Source organism: Callospermophilus lateralis, chromosome 3 (genome assembly GCF_048772815.1).
Source record: "Callospermophilus lateralis isolate mCalLat2 chromosome 3, mCalLat2.hap1, whole genome shotgun sequence".
Taxonomy (NCBI): domain Eukaryota; kingdom Metazoa; phylum Chordata; class Mammalia; order Rodentia; family Sciuridae; genus Callospermophilus; species Callospermophilus lateralis.
Genome location: NC_135307.1, coordinates 114657024 through 114673717, shown reverse-complemented (window position 1 = coordinate 114673717; position 16694 = coordinate 114657024). Strand labels below are relative to the sequence as shown.

At 41.9% G+C, this 16694-nt stretch overlaps 1 protein-coding gene across 2 annotated transcripts in view; it reads right to left on the bottom strand.

Moving 5' to 3' along the window:
- The window catches only part of Thsd4 (thrombospondin type 1 domain containing 4), a 598160-nt gene that overhangs the window by 99442 nt on the left and 482024 nt on the right, over nucleotides 1-16694 (bottom strand). For both annotated transcript variants that reach the window (XM_077109034.1, XM_076848675.2), the window contains one exon: nucleotides 1970-2174. In XM_077109034.1, the coding sequence (XP_076965149.1) occupies nucleotides 1970-2174 (205 nt within the window). The remainder of the gene's footprint in view (nucleotides 1-1969; nucleotides 2175-16694) is intronic.

Sequence of the window (16694 nt, the reverse complement as noted above, 5' to 3'; positions counted from 1 at the left end):
TTCTGCTCTCTCCTAGCCCACATGGCATCCTGTAATGCTGTCATGGACACTATGGCTTTCTCGTGCATCCCACTGGTCTAAAGGCATGGAAAGTTCAACCTGATGTCCTGAATCACCCTCCCATTCCTTTTGCTACTTCCATTCTCTCTTTTCCTCTTCTTCATCTCTTTTATGGGGAGAGGGAACTTTTATTCCATGAAGTTTTGACGTCCTGACAGGGGCTGAGACAAAAGAAAGGCAGTGCCAACTGCTTAACAAGTGTCAGGGGCTCTGTCGAGCATCTGTTATCTTACTGATTCCCACGACTGCTAATGAGGTTGAGATTCTGATTCCCATACTCCAGATGGAAACACCAAGACCCCGAGAGCTGTTTCCATTCAGGCACCTAGTGGATAGTCACTCAGAATATCTATTTTGTCTTCAAGTTTACTACCCGAAAAGTGCTTATGGAATAGGAGTAAGTACAGCCAGGGAAAATCCGCTATCACACACAAAGCTAATCAAAAGCGGCATTGTTTGTGGGAACATTTGAATACAATCGCACTTCAAATCATCCCAGGAAGGTCAATTTCCGTTCTAGGAGACAGGATGTTTACTGAGATATGATCTCATAAAAAAAAGTACAAAAGAAATGAGTATTTTTTTTCTCTTGCTATTAAAAATAACATATGAACCACTCACTGGGAAACTAGGCATTCTGCCATTTTGGTGGCTCCTGGATTTGCCAGAGCAAATATAACAGTTTTCTGCTTTAATTGGGTTTGTCTCAGAGACACATCTGCCATCCTTCCTCCTCCAGCCAATAAAATCAAGTGGAGTTAGCTTTGTCTACATTTGGCTGACGGGGGAAGGAAGAGTTGCAGAATAAGGTGGAGGTCCTGGGTCTGGAATTATCTTCTGGGGTGATCCTGGTACTTGAAAGTTGAAAAATTAATGGTCTTTCAATGGATGCAATCAATATTGTATGCCCAATAGTGTACCAGGGGAATTGAGAATCTGAAACTGCTCTTGGGTGTTATCTTTTAGACTACCCTACCTGGGCTACTTGGGTTCGAATCCCAGCTCCACCTCTTTCTGGCTGTGTGAGCTTGGCAAGTTACAATAACCTACCTGTACATATTTCCTTATCTGTAAAATGGGGCTGGGAAGAGATCCTATGCCCTAGGGATGTTGAGAGGGTTCAAGATTTTATACATGGAAAGCCTTAAGAATATTGCCTGGCATATAGTTTGTGTTAGATAAATTTCTAACTAATGAATAATCAAAAATAAAAAATATTGCTCTTCACTTAATGACTTTAAAAATGGCTTCCTTATATTATCTCTAACTGATTTGTACATGCTTACACGAATTGGAAATCAGCAAAATCAAATTCTTATGACTGGTTTGTACCAGATGGAATGTAAATGGCCTGGAAACCCAGAAGTAAATATCAATGAAGATCTCCTTTGGCAGGAGTAAAGTAGATTAAAAACAGCCTTCCGATATTGATGATATTGCTCAACATGATTGCTGAAGGGTTTCACAGCTGTCAGGAAGATACACATACCACTAATGGCCCATGAAGCAGAAAGAAAGAAAAGAAGGACACAGCTTTAGACCTCCAGAATCTTCAACTGCCTCTGGCCACCTCACTCCCCAACAGAATGAAGACCAGCAGACCTACTTGTTCTATAAAGAGACCTTCCCATCTCAGAGGGTCAATGTAGTCTGTTACCCACTTCACCACCATGTTTCTCTCAGGCGGAATAACGGCTGGTTTAAATGTAATATGTCCTATTTAGTTGCAAGAAGGATTTTCCCTCTCTTTCTCATTTGGGGCAGGCCAGGTGGTGCTTGGGGGTTCCCCAGAGGAACTTTCTAAATGTCCCAAGGCCTCCGGATACCACCATGTCCATCTCACAACCCTGGAAGGAAAATTTCAACCTGCAGCAACAGATGATTTCCTCTGGAAAAAGACCAAGCTTACCCAAGTAGTTGTTGCTTTTGTGCATCTCGGTGATGTTGATTTTTGTGGCTCCTTGGGGAATCTCCACAACGCGGTGGTATCCCAGGCTGGTAAGGGCATGCTTAAACACCCCCGACACCACCTGACAGCCCGTGTTATCGCCTCCGCATACCCCGCATTTGTCCACGACTTTATCGGAGCCTAGGTAGTCATCACAGCCAATGCTCTGCAAAGAGGTAAGACAAAAGAGATTCTTGAAGCATGTACCAGAAGCACCCAGAAGACCAAGGGAGAGGGACAACTGAAGATCTACTGGCAGGAGTCAAACTGAGGTTCCTGCTGCCCTTGCACTGACAGATAAGCGAGTTCATGCTTGCTGTCACTCAACAGATATTCACAGAGCACCTACTCTGGGCAAAAACTGCCTTTTTTTTTTTTTTTTTGCTATTGTTGAAATATACATTCCAAGGGCAGGGTGAGGGCCGCAGACAATAAAGAAGTAAATAAAACAGTACATTTGGTGGTGGTAAGTGATCTGGAGAAAAATAACACAAGGGAAAAGAACGGAGAAGAGATAGGGGATAGAAATCTATTTTTTACAGGTTGGACAATGAAGTTGTTCTGAGAATCTTTACTGGACTATGGGAGGCCAAGGATGCTCCATGCTGTACATTTCAAATGAAGAATTTTTTTGGAATCTTTTTTTTTTTTTTAAGTACCACACTTAAAATTGAGGTTGGCCTCCAAATCTTCTGTTCCAAATTATAGACACTACAAGTACATAGCAAAGTATCCCACCCCCAAAGTCGTGTTCCCTGACCCAGTTTCTTAGGAAATTAAATAGTCTGAGATCTGAATCTTTACTGATAACTGGCTCTGGAGAGTCAAGCAGCAGGAATTTTGCTTGATTACCCCAAAGTGCTTTTCCTGGAGCAAAAGGCCAGAAACACCAACAAAGAAGATGGTAAGCTTCCAAATAATGGAGTGCTCTTTGTACAGTTAGTCTTGTTTAAAGGAACTCTGTCTTTCCTGAATTATCTCCCCAAAGAATTTCCATTACTCATTTTAAGATCTTTTGGCTTTTTCCACTCCCACCCCCATGTTCCTGTTGGGAAAATTTTATTTTGCGTTGAAAAAAAATCAAACTTTGAAACAGAATGGAATAATCTTCATAAAATATCTTTCTCTATTTCTGGAGCTCATTCCATAGGGCTCTCGATCATGTTTCCCAAACCTCAAATTGGGACTCATGGTCTGAGCAAAGAATTCTGTCACATTTCCATGGGAAGTAAGCCGACTGTAGTTTCGATGATGAAATATTGGGATTACAAGATTATTCACTGAGTTGTGGGGATACATAAAGATGCTTGAAATTAGAATGTTATTCTAAAACTTGAGACATATGTTTGCTGACTCACAGGTTTGTCTTGGTTCTTGAATTCTAAGTAATTATCAGACTATTCTGAGGGACAACATGATCATCAAACCATCCACAGCCCACTTTAGACTTGGTTAAATAACTCTGGATCTGTTTTTGTGGGTCCTACAGGTCAAATCCTGTAGGCAGGGTCAAATTAAAAGGGGTTCATTCATTCTTGCCCCTCTAACTTCATGTTTGATTGACATCTTTCTGCAGGCACTGTATTCCTGCATTATTGCTTCCATATACCTATGTGCACATCAATCCATCAATAATAACTGGTCTTGCTTCACAAATAGCCTCTCTGTAAAACATTATTTCTGACAATAACAGAATATCAACTCAATATGTTCATCCACACCCAATTAGCCTTTCAAAATGCCATATTTGCTATATATTTCTCCTCCCTCAAATATTTCTTGCCCCTGCCCCATGAACATTTTAACATGAAAATAAGGAAAATGTCTTCCGTGCATGATTTCCATACCCCCATTACCTTGGTTTCTCCCTTGCTTTGAAACAAAGAATTGTACCACCAATAGGGGTTTGGGAAAATAGAACCCATGCTGCTAAAGCAAGATTCTAACTTATTTAAGGAGACTGCTCTCACTGTGACAGGAGAGCTGATCAGCACTCCTTTTTACACTGTATGATTACATCTCACCCTTCTCCCCTTTCCCAACTTCTGTTTCATTCCTGCTAATCCTAGGCCCAATATCTCCCAGCCTGAGCTCATTCTCCTGGGACATGCACACAAGGCAGAGAAATCAAGAGCAAAGAAAGCTCACAGAATGACAAGGCTAACGGGTGGAGATGCTGGGAGGGATGGAACGAGACTGAAGAATTCAGCTGAATTTAAGAATCTTGTTTGCCAGGGTGAAGAATTAGAATGTTATCCTATGGAACCAACCACTGGATGTCTGAAGAAAGGGAGGGCCATGCTTAGACCTGGCTGCAGTGTGGAGGGTGTCCATCCTAATGGACGTGGTGGTGGGGTGGTAAATAGGCAGTTGAGTGAATCTCTCTCTTGTCAATGGGGTGTAGAGGATAATTCACAAATGAACAAGAGTCACCAAAGCTGAAACAGATTATCACAACAACCCTTGGCCCCAGTTCAGTTAGAATGGGATCATCACGAGGAAATCACACAAATTTGCATCACTTTAGACAACCACAGACACAGACAAAACGTTAGTTGATCTTGTGAATCAGATATTACATTCAAATACTGTGCAGAGTCTGATGGACACTGCACCAGATTTGCTATACCACATGGTCACTCTGGATGAATCTAGACATGGGGACAGAGGGCTGTAGCAACTTTCCCTACTCAATGTCCCTGTATCCTGGAAGTTGACTTCAAGAAAAGATGTGGCCCCACAAGTGATGCCAAAATCTAACAGTGATAACCTGTCTCCTCAGTCGCATCCTGGAATCTGATCACCCACATTTTGCTTCTCAAAACAGAAGTCGGATGAGGGGTATGCAAACTTTCCCTGAAGTGTGGAAATACCCTTTGAGTGTTCTAATGGCTGCCCAGGTCTCTGAGAGACTGAGTTACTATGAACTTACAAAATACCCAAATCCACTCCACAAAGCAGAAAGGACAACCCTAGAATGACAACCGGGAAGATGGTATGTTTTTAAGACCTTTATTTTTTAGCTGAGGCCACAGGCAATTTCACATGTGACAGTTGTCCCTTTGCACAGAGCTGTTATAAGGATCAAATGAAGAATTCAATCCGATATAATTGGTTATGATTTGGATTGGCTGAGAAAATTACCTTTGAGCTGAATGACAAGAAAGACTAACCATGACAAGATCTAAACACACAAATGTATTTTATCACTGATGATGTTGAGTGACTACATGAAGCCAGCCACCTCGGGACTCTCAACCTGAATCAGACACAAATCCTGCCTTGGGGAATTTGAGCCTAATAGGCAATTAGATAGATACATAGATAATTAGAAGCCATCAGGCACCAACCACTCTCTGCATCCTCTATGCCATGCTGGTGGAAGATCAGATCTCCTTTAGAAAGTTATTCATGAGTCACTAAGTACACATAGTCGGGAGGAGTTGCAATATCTCAGCCTAAATTAGGGGAATGGGGATGGAAGGAGAAGGTTTGAGAGAAGTTTGGGGAGCACAGTGAAGAGGCTTTGGTGACCCATAGGTCAGGACAGAAGGAAGGGAGCCTGACCCTTCCTCTTCCCCTCCCCTATCCCCTCGACTTTATCATGTCTAATGCTCACAGGGTCTTAACTATATATTCCAAGGTCCTTTAAATATCTGTCTTTCTCATTTAATCTTAAAAGGAGTCTTGAGAGGCTGAAAAGTATAAGTAACTAAGACTTAAAGAGAGAGGTTAGGTACCTTTCCCATGGCCAAGCTGCTAGAAAAGGGAGAGTCTGGATTTGAACTCAGGTCCCAAACCAGAGCCCACACTTTTAGCCATTATGTGAAGACTGGAGGTCAGAGAATCAGTGGTCACACTGAGGGTTCTAACTTTGTGGAAGGAGCAGATGGTGGCAGTGACCTAGGTGTAGAAAACAAGTTCAATGAGCACTGGGGAGAGCTTGGCCCAGAAGTGACTCTATCACCACCTCTTCTAGTCTTGGAAAGGACCTGCCACATCATGTATCTCTCCCACTTTGGCTGTTTTAATATTATACTCTACGCATAGTAAGTGAGTAAATATTTTAGTTCATCTTCCTATTACATTAATTTCTTATTTAACTTAATGGCATTGTCTAATGATGTACACCATTGACATCAGTACTAAACCATTAACTCAAAATTGGAGCTTATTTGGATTTTTCCAATTTTTTTATATGCACTTATTTGGGCATTATCACATGCCTAGATTATATGCTATGTTGTTTTCTTTAAAGCAGCTGATGTTCTCCTCTAGAACACTGCTATGTAATTGATAAGTGCAGCTGATGTCATTTAGCAGGGAAAGCAATTTAAAATGATGGAAAGAACGATGGGCCAGGAACCAGGAAGGCTGGGTGTAGTCCTGTCCCAGTGCCTGACTTGCCATGTGATGCTCTATGGGTCACTTCCCTCTGGGGTGCTGAAAACAGTTCCACCGCACTCCAGATCTTTCCAGGCACAATATTCAAAATTGAATCTGTCCTGAATTTTGGTTTGTGTTTCAGAAGACTGATCAACTAGCCTCTGATGTAGGAGACTTAATAATGGTGACCTATTTTCAAATTTTTTCAGGGGCACCACCAAAGCGTCTTCAATAGGTGCTAAAGTTTGGCACCAGAGTCTTCCAGACCCAGGTTGTTGTACTGGCTCTTGTAAGTGCTGCTCTTTGGACAAGTCAATGAGATTATCTGAGCCTCTACTTTTTAAAAAAATGTGACTGGGGATGGTATACTATCTACCTGTCCAGACTGTTGGAAGGATCAAATGAGGTAAACATGAAAGGTACTTAGAGCAGAATGCTTCAGTATGGTGGTTTCTCAGAGAATGCTGGGTTTAGTTATCATTATCTTCATAGATCTGATTTTGTCTGGGATCTAGCCACTTTTAAGTAAATATCATTATGAAATCACTGTGCCCGCCTCTATTTGCATAGCATTTCCTATTACTTCTCAGTCAGAAAAATTCTTTTTCACTTGGATAAATTGAGAAAATTCTGAAGATAAAATAAAAAGAAAAAAAAAAAGAAAAAAAGTCATGGTTGACTACTAAGGCAAGAACTTTATGCTCTTCCTGTTTCAATAATACTGAAAAAAGCCAGAGAGAACGCTATTCCCTTATCTACCTCATTTGAAGTTTTTTGCTCACCATGTATTTTAGTTCTGAAGAGGCATTTCTTGCTGTTGCAAAGGGATTGGACAAATATCAGATATCTTTAGTGTTTTTCCTGTGATTTTTTTTGCACTAAATTGTAGGAAATTTTTACATGTTGCAAGCTATCATAGGAGAAATTACTTAAGAATTACTCCCAATTGTGTGCCAAAATTAACCTAAATGAAATTTCCTGAGGGAAATGAGTAATCTGGATGACATATTTGGTGGTGAATTTCACAGGGAGGAGGCCTCTGTCCATCATGGTAGGCAGGCTGGTGCCAGGCAGATAGTGGAGGTCCCATTCCCTAATGGGAAGCAGATGTTTCTGTGTGTTCTCCATAAACACATGAGCCAGGGTAACCTCAACTGGCTGGTTAGATGACCTCAACAGGTAATACAACATGCATTAACAATCATGCCATTACAACAGTGTGGAAGAATATTAAAAGGACTCTTAGTTAACACTGATTTACTTTTATTTATGGTGAGAGAATTCATGGCAATACATATGGAGGCCAAAACTTCTATTCATAACCTTCTGTTGAAAGAAATCCTTTGCATGATAAATCTCTCTCTCATTTAGTGTTAGGAATGTACATCAATAGCACCTTTTTGGAAAGCAATTTAGCAATATAGACTGCTTGATGCAATCAATTCTTCTTCTAGGAATTCATGCTGAAGAAGTGATAAGAAACGATGCCAACAACTTAACTATAAAAGAGTACATCATAGTATTATGAATAATGGAAAATTGGAAGCATCCTAAATGTTCCACGTAGGGAAATAGTTAAACAATATACAGAAACTCCCTGAGAAGTACAAGATGGATCTTTTCCAAATTGTTATTCTCATTAGAATCTGCTAGTGTTTGTGCTTGTACAATTGACCTCAGTATTGTTTGGCAAATGTTTCCCGAGCCAACCCCAGCTGTGTGCCAATATAAGGTTAGGCAGGTCAGACAAGAAGGTGAAACAAACCTGGTTCCTACTCACAGCTGAAATCAGGGGTCAGCACACTACAGCTTCCAGAACAAATCTGGCCCACCGTTTGTTTTTGTAAATAAAGATTCATTGGGACATGGACTCTCCCATTTGTTTGCTTGTATGATGGTTTTTGGTTTACAATGGCAAGGCTGGGTAGTTGCAAAATGGATAGTATTGTCCACAAAGCCTAAAATATTTATGATCTGGCCCTTTACAGAAAAACTTTGCTAATTTCTGTTCTAAATGGAAGACTGACACAATCAAATCACTTCCATATAGCCTGCAAATGTTGAGAGGGAAGTGGGTACAGAGTCCTGGGAAGTCAAGATTGAGGTTCACGTAGATGCTGCCAGTTTACCTCTGATTGCCCCCATCCGGTCTCATGTAGGCCTAGTTTGATTTGTTCCAATTACTAATTATACAACAATGCAGAGTTAGCATCTTTTACCAAAGTGCTTTTCAACTTTTTAAAGTAGGAATATCATTCTTTTTTTTTTTTTAATATTTATTTATTTTAGTTCTAGGCGGACACAACATCTTTGTTTGTATGTGGTGCTGAGGATCGAACCCGGGCCGCACGCATGCCAGGCGAGCGCGCTACCGCTTGAGCCACATCCCCAGCCCCAAGAATATCATTCTTTTGAAACAAAACTTCATGTAGAAGCTTTGCATAAGCTTATAAATGAGAAAAGCAAAATAACTTTGATTGAAGAAGGGAAGACAGAGTCTGGAAGCCCAGAATCTCACCTCCCTGCCTGCTCTTCCTCCTCATAGCTAGGGTTTCTCAACTCCAGTTCTGCTGACGTTCTGGCCCTGAAGGCTCTTTCTTGTGGAGGCTGTCATGTGTGTTATAAGCAGCATCCTGGCTTCTACCTATTAGATATTATCATACTTCCCTCTCCATGAGGGAAAAAAATAGTCTCCAAATATTGCCTAATGTCCCCTGTAGAAGCAAAACCATCCTCAGTGAGAGCCACTTTCCCCCAGCTCATTGACATCTAGGAGCACACACTATATCCCCCAGAAGGCTTTGAAACAATGACAATTGTGAAACAATGACAATTCACAAAAGTGCAAAAACAGTCTCTGTAGAAGTCAGGGAAGCTAATGAGCTAGTAATTTAACCATCCAATTTTAAAAAATAGTTCCTTACTACCAACAAACTTCTAGAATTCTCTAAGATTGCCTTTTGTCTTAATTTTCAGCATTAGTAGGATTATGTACTGGAAATAGCATAGCATAGTATTTGGCACATAGTAGGTTCTTAACAAATATTTCCTGAATGAAGAGTAGCTGATTGAGAAATCAAGAGATCAAAGTTATGGGACCGTTTCCCGTTTTGAACTAGATCATCTCTAAGATTCCTCTGGTGCCAAATTGTTTATGGAAAGAAAGAGATAAAGCTCTGATGTGAAGAATCCTGCCATGTTTAAAGTCAAGGAAATTTGCTTTGTGTAGACAAAATTACACTGGAACCAGGATTCAGTGGAAAAAAAAACTGACAATGTCATTCATTTGAAGAGAAGAAATAGTCCATGGAATAAAAGGTATTTTGGCTTCCCTAATGAAGGCAATTTTGAGACTAGTGATCTGCTTCTAATTACATTTCAGTCCCTCATCCTACTTCATCAGGGAATAGCTCCTTACCAAGCAACCCAAAGGGAAGAAAACACTGGTGCTCCAGTAGGATAAATTTGGGTAGGAATCAAGGGCGGCAATGTTTACAAATCTGAAGAAAGGAGCCCTGACAGGCAAATCATTTTGTCTCTGTAAAAGAATCACCACCCCCTCCCTTCCCCCTAGGGTCATCTTTCTCTCAAGGATTAGGCGATACCAAACTCTAAAATTCCAATGTTTTCTTTCATGATCTTCTTCACTGAACTTCTACTTCATGTTGAAAATCTAAGACTGAATGGTGAATTCTGATTAAAGAGACCAGAAAGTATTTGGCCAGATTGTATTAATTTATTAGGGGTTCAGGAGAGGCCAGCACAGGAAAACCGATGTGGGACAGGTCTGTTAGAGGCTGTTTGGATTGCTCAGGGGCCAGGGCTGGGAAGATTCCTGCAGAAAGCAGCTTGGGGACCCTGTTTGCACTCCATGGGGCCTCCTGGGTGCAGGCAGTATGAGTCCACAGGGGTGGCTCACAGCCAGAGGCCCTGGGGGACCAGGTGAATCCCAAGACCAGAGGTCAGTAGTGGAGATGCTTGCTGGCATCCTGGTCATTTCCTTTCCAAACAGTCCACCCCCAAATACGCCTGTTTACATTTTTCTCCACAAGATGGCACCTATAAGCCTTTGTAAGTGATCATCATTTAAACAATTAGTTTAGGGATCAGAAACAGTGGCTGAACATTTAAAGGAATGGGCATACCTAGAGTTTCAGCTGATGGCATCATCTTTGTGTTCTTAGGTGCAAGTTAATGCCACGTTAAGGCAGATATTATTTCTTAAAATGTTTTTATGAAACTTTAAAAAATGTGGGTGGAATATGCAAGCCTTTTATTTTCAGAAAGTTTAAGAAATACTGTGAAAAAATCTGTGCAAATGAGTCACAACACTGGGGGCTGTATGGGCTTTTTAGATGTCACTGGGTGGTCTCCAGAGAGATGTACTAGCTGAGTTTCTGGGATGAGATGAAGAGAGAGAAAGCGAGCGAGAGCACAGTGTTTTGAATTCCGAGACTGACAAGCGGGAGGATGGAATGCTGAACACTGTTTTTAGATGGTGCTTGGCAGGCATAGATGCTGTACTGGAGACGAAGAGACTAGAGATTGAGAAGCACATGGTCAACTGCATTAGGATAGGCACAAAGTGATGAGGGCCTGGGCCAAAGAGATGGGATGAGAATGGAGGGCAAAGGCACACTGGTGCTGAAGGTAGGACCAACAGGACTGAAGGTGGAGGGTCTACTGCAGGTGAAAGTAAAGAGGATCAAGGTCATTGCCTGAGATCTGGAAGAATATCAGTGCCCTTTAGGTGGAAGTTCCAGTGGGGTGCAGGGTTTGAGCATGGATCTTTCGATCGTTTTTTCATTCATTGAATTCAGTCATACTAGTTCTCTTGCTCTCGTTCTTTCACTGGAACTTTCTTCTAAAACCAGAAACTTTTTGTTTTTAGCTCTTGTATGGGACTCCTTCTAAAGTATACTTTATAATCCTCAGTTTCTTTTACTTTTTATAAAATCAAGATTAGGAAGCATTATTTCATCTTCTCCAGGCCCTTGTAACTCAAGCTGTGGTCATGGGCCAGTCACATAGGCATCACCTCAAGACTCTTTAGAAATCTGGAGTCCCATCTCAGACCTACTGAATTGGAATCTGCATCATAACCGTGTCCCCAGAGAATTCCTGTGCACATCCAAGGTTAAGAAATGTTGCTCAGATCCAAGGGTTGGCCAGCTTCTCTTGTACAGAGCCAGATAAGAAGCATCTTAGACTTTGCCATCACCTGGTCTCTAGTGCAACCACTCAGCCTGGCACTGCAACCAACCAACTGCAGCCAACCACTGAAGTGTGAAAGCAATCAGGACAGCTGAAGGCCAATAAAACTTTATTTACACAAATGAGTGACAGCTTCATTTGGTTTAGCTACATTTGGTTCACCTGTCAGGTGTGCTAGACAGGATACAGCTTGCTGACTTCTACACTAGATGACTCCAAGACGTTCTGAGGCGTGAGGGATTGTCACTATGTTTAAGTGGTTCCACCTGCCAGAGGGGCTGTGCCGTCTCCCCTCTGGATGCTAGAGGTTACTTCTTGCAGCAGGCATGCCCTTCCTATCTTCCCAACTCACTGATTATTGTCACCTGGAAATAGCTAAAAAGCAAATGAAAATTTCCAGAACTTTCTGGACCCAAAGATGTGGGGGTGACACATCTATGCCACATCTTCTCTGTATGGTCTTGGGCAAGTTGCTCACTGGCTCCAAGTGTGTGTCCCCTCACCTTTAAATGTTTCTCATACCTCTCTGCTTACTAAACAGAAGTTCTGGGAGGACGAAGAGAGAGTATTTAAAAGCGGGGAGGTTGGAAAATCATAAAGCACTCAACAAAATCAGAGTTTTGAGTCATTTTCGTTACTCCTATACCATGGAGTTCCAGGACTGCTCAGACAGTCTATCCCTCGTACCATTTAATTCCCACAGCAACCCTCTTTGTTGGGAACCCAGGTCTTAGGGAGACTTAGGAACCTAAGTTGCCATAGTTGCTAAGAGGCAGAGCTGGCACCCTGCTTCTGTCCGTCATTGGCTCAAGTGCTGGCTCCCATCACTACACACACTTCCAGGTCAGTGAGGAGGTTATGGGGGAGATTTTGTGCTTCTTTATGGGCTTCCTGACAGCCAATTTAAAATAAAATCTTTCTCTTGTTCATATGCTCCTGGAAGTCTGAAGCTGCTGTAATCTGGGATCATTTGACCTGGTAGGTCACTTCTTGTTTACTGTATGTTCTTTCTCCTTTTCTCAAATTGCACCCCCCCACCATCCAGTCAAAACAAAGACAACACAACATGACCACCCGGAACATGGTTTCGTAGGGAAAAGAAAAATGCCTGTGGAAAGCTTTTGCCTGTGAGGATTTTCATGGGCGCAAAGGTGAAGAGAAGATGTCCACAGACTCAGCCTCCTGAGAATCCCCGTCCTGGAAGGGGAATGCTCTGGAGCCCCAGCCCCTCGCCTCACCGATGGAGAAACCAAGTCCCAGGCAGTGAAAAGACTTCTCCAAGTTGACTTCCTGCCTGGAGAGTCCTTTTCACGACACCGAGATGCCTTCCTGATTCTTTGGAGGCAGGTTTTTTCTATTTCCTCACATCAAATGATCTCTTTTCTCTTACTCTGTCCCTGTAACAAGGTGAGATCAGTTTTATCCTAAAGTGGAATACTAGCAACTCCCAGCAAACTGTCACTGTGAAAATACTTGGATAAACTGCTTGGGGTGGAAGATGGAAGCCTGAGGCAGAAACCAAGGCCCCAAGAGGTAATGCTAATAGGGCTAAGTAGAAAAGTCTGGCTTTGCTTCTAGGGCTGGTGAGGAAAAGAACTGAGAAGGAAGTCAGGAGAGAAAGTAGGAGATGGTGAGAGGGAGGGTTGCTCGAGATGGACCTTGAACCTGAAGTTTGCTTTAAACCTCTTTCTGTTCCCAGCCCTGCCAAATCTTTATTGTAGTTTTACACCTAGGTTTACACTTAATTTTCAGCCTTTAGATTTCCTGGTTTAGGTTCTTGTCACTCCCTTCCCATTTCCATAAATCCGAATTAAAAATTTCTGCAATGGTCCTGTAGGTTGTCCCTCTAGGTCTGTGGCTGTTCACCCAAAAGCATCCCTAATGCACCCGACACTTTCTGAACCTTACTTTCCTTACCTATAAAACAAGAGCATTCAAGGATAATTCATAAATCTCTTGTGAGGCTCAAATGAAATATGCAGATACAGGCACTTGGCTCAGAAATGGCATGGGGCTGACATGCCTTTCGTTCTCGAGTCTGCCTCTATCTGTCTCCGTAGCCCGTTCCTGGGCAATCTGGCCATGGGATCCCTTATCTCACACAAGGTACATACACTTCTGCCCCAGCATGGCAGGCTGGTCTGTTTGCACTGTCCCCTGAGACCCCACTTCTATTTGTACACAATTCTTGAGTAGTGTTCGAAGACAAAGCTGTAACAGGTGAACTGCTGCAATCTATTTGCATTTTAATAATGTTCTGGGGTAACAGTGATCAAGACTCCACAGATTTTTGTACAACCTTTCTACCTTTCTATTTTTAAAAATAGGTATTTTCTTCTGTTAGTCCTTCCTGGCTTATCTTGGAGGTCAGTTCTGGAAATTCTCAAGTGGGACAGAGGTCTATTCATTTTGAAATCAGCAAGAAAAGTTGTTAGATGGAGTCCATAGCTCAGGCATGTTGGAGCACAATCTTAGATAAATTGTAGGTGGAAATTAGATGCAAGCAGAGATTTAAGCATCTTGCAGGGATGCAGGCAGTAGGAAGCCTCTGGAATATATGACAGCTTTTGGCTAGAACCCTCACCATGTGCTCAGCACCTCACATATATTATCCTGTTTAATCCTCATGACACCCCTGGGAGGTGGGGAAATACTATTCCTATCTTACCAAAGCTCAGAGAAGGTCATATGTCAAAGCTCACATGGAAGTGGGGATGGTGGGTTTGAAGGAAGGGCTTTGTGGCTCTTTCTCCTTGCTAGTTGCACAGTCCTTTAGGACAATGGAAGCTCTTTCTTACCTGTAAAAATAAGGCCTGGTAGGCAGCTGATCAAAGCACATATATACCAGTTATATTTCCTGGATTGTTCTTTGACTTTCCCTTCCTGGTGGGCCCTACTCCAGTCTAAGTCCCCCTTTTCCATAAGGACTAACTGAATTGTTACAGCCTCTTCCACGGTGTCCCTTTATTTTCCCACTCCCCTGAAGACCTGTGCAGTGTCCATTCATCCAAGTGAAGAGACATCTCTACACCCTTCTTCCCATCATGAATTCCTATGTTCCAACTACCCACTGAAACAGTAGTGATTTTTCTCATTTGTCTTCCTAGGAAATGGAAATTGTTTGTTTACCAAGCTGGGAAATATTTATGATTCAAGGAAAAATATCAGGTTCTTTGGGAGATGTTATTAAATGTTTGCTCAAATTTGGGGCTAGAATGATTAAGAGATTAAATCAAGTTAATATCTTCTTATTCTCTTTTTTAACCATAGATGCATCCAATATGAATACTTATTTCACTAAGAAATAAAGACATTGTGTTTCATGCATTCTCAGAAGGAAGAAATTTGGCAAAAAAATATTTAAACACGAAGGCTCCTTCATGCTTCTTTTTAAGGATGGCTAAGAACAGGGTTATCTGTCAAATTCAATGTGTGCCATAACAATAAGTCAGGTGGCAGCCAGATGAATCATGCTCATGTTGGCACAGCATCTCCCTTCTCTTGCAACTTTAAACCAAAAGGTAGGGCAATAGCTGATCCGATGTCCACACATGGTTTCCAAGTGACCACACACTAACAATATGCACTTGTATGGATAAATATTTAGGATATGCAAAGCAGTTGGATAAACACTGATCCTTCACCTTCTTTGGTGGAACCTTGAAATTCTTAATTTTCACCAGTCCCTTCTTTAAGATCCAGGTCATATTTATGAGCTTTTAAATCATGCCCCCCAGATGTGTAAGCATGAGAAAGGCTAAATATTGTGGTTTCAGGTAATCTATCCTGCATGTGGCTGTGAAATTTATCTTCCCAAGATGTTGCTGTCATCATGTCATTCCTCTGGTTCAAAAGGCTTCCTGATGTCAGCTGTCACTTAAACAAGCTGACTATTTCCTCCTAAGCATTATGCATATATTTGAGTCCCTGATTTCAGTTGGAAAGGAGTGCCTGAGGCTGTAGCCATTTAAGGATAAGCCTTACCCCAGGTGTGGATAACTGAGTGAATGTAAAATAATAATATTTTACATTTGAAAATAATCTCACATCCATATGCTTTGAGAGCAAAAATACTTTGTTAAGGTGATTAATTAGCAATCGTGATTTTTAATTACATAGTCTGAATTCACTGTGTTAGTTCATAAGGATAATGGGTGCTTATGTTTGTAAGAAGCATCTGACACATGGAAGGAACTCACTGCATGTTTTATTTAAAGTCAAGTTCAAGATAACATTAAGAACCAATTCCAAGAAACACAAACAAATGATATCCATTCCTAGCTTAAACAATAGCTGCCCTGGAATGTTATTTAGCTAAAGAATGGCCTACGCACACTTTAAAGAATGTGGAGCGGCAGCAGATATGGAAGAAAGAAGAAAAGCATTTCTCCAGCAGAGTAAAATAAACCCTAGTTCAAAAAAAAAAAAAAAAAAAAAGCCAGAGCTAAAAAGAATCAAAGATTCAATTTTGGTATTTGATGGTCTCTGGTCTCTTTGGGCCCCACAAGTAATGCTGCTCTCATTGTTCAGAGAGTTCTATAGAGATGCTCATGAGCACCAAGCAAAGCAAGAGGAAGAGAGGAAACTGGCCATTTGTTGAAGATCGAATAGAATGGAAATAGTTACCTTCATCTTAATAGAGGAGGAAAGAAAAGGTTAAGTAACTTGGTTGAGATCACAGAGCCAAATACCAGGATCTGAACCCCAAACTTAAAAGCAGAATGATAAGTGGAAGCCAAAGAGGCAAGGTTATTGGGTGAGCACAGGGCAGGAGGTGGTGAGCAGCAGACTCCAAGAGAAGGGGTGCACTGAGAGACCACGGCAGCCTGGGTGGGTGGGGGGAGCCTGGCAAGGGGCTCTAGGAGCCTTCTGAGTGCTTGCTCTCACTGGTGTTTCCTAGAAAGGAGTCCTCTCACCACCACCACAGCCTTCCCCTTCTACTCAGCAGGAAATGCCAGTTTCCCAGAAGCCTTGCGTTCCTCATGTCCATTGCCCACACAGCTGCCTGCAGCCCTGGTATTAAACGCCCCTCAAACATTTCTTCCTGGTGCAACAAGGTGGGGGGCAATGAAGGCTTTTCTCCCCA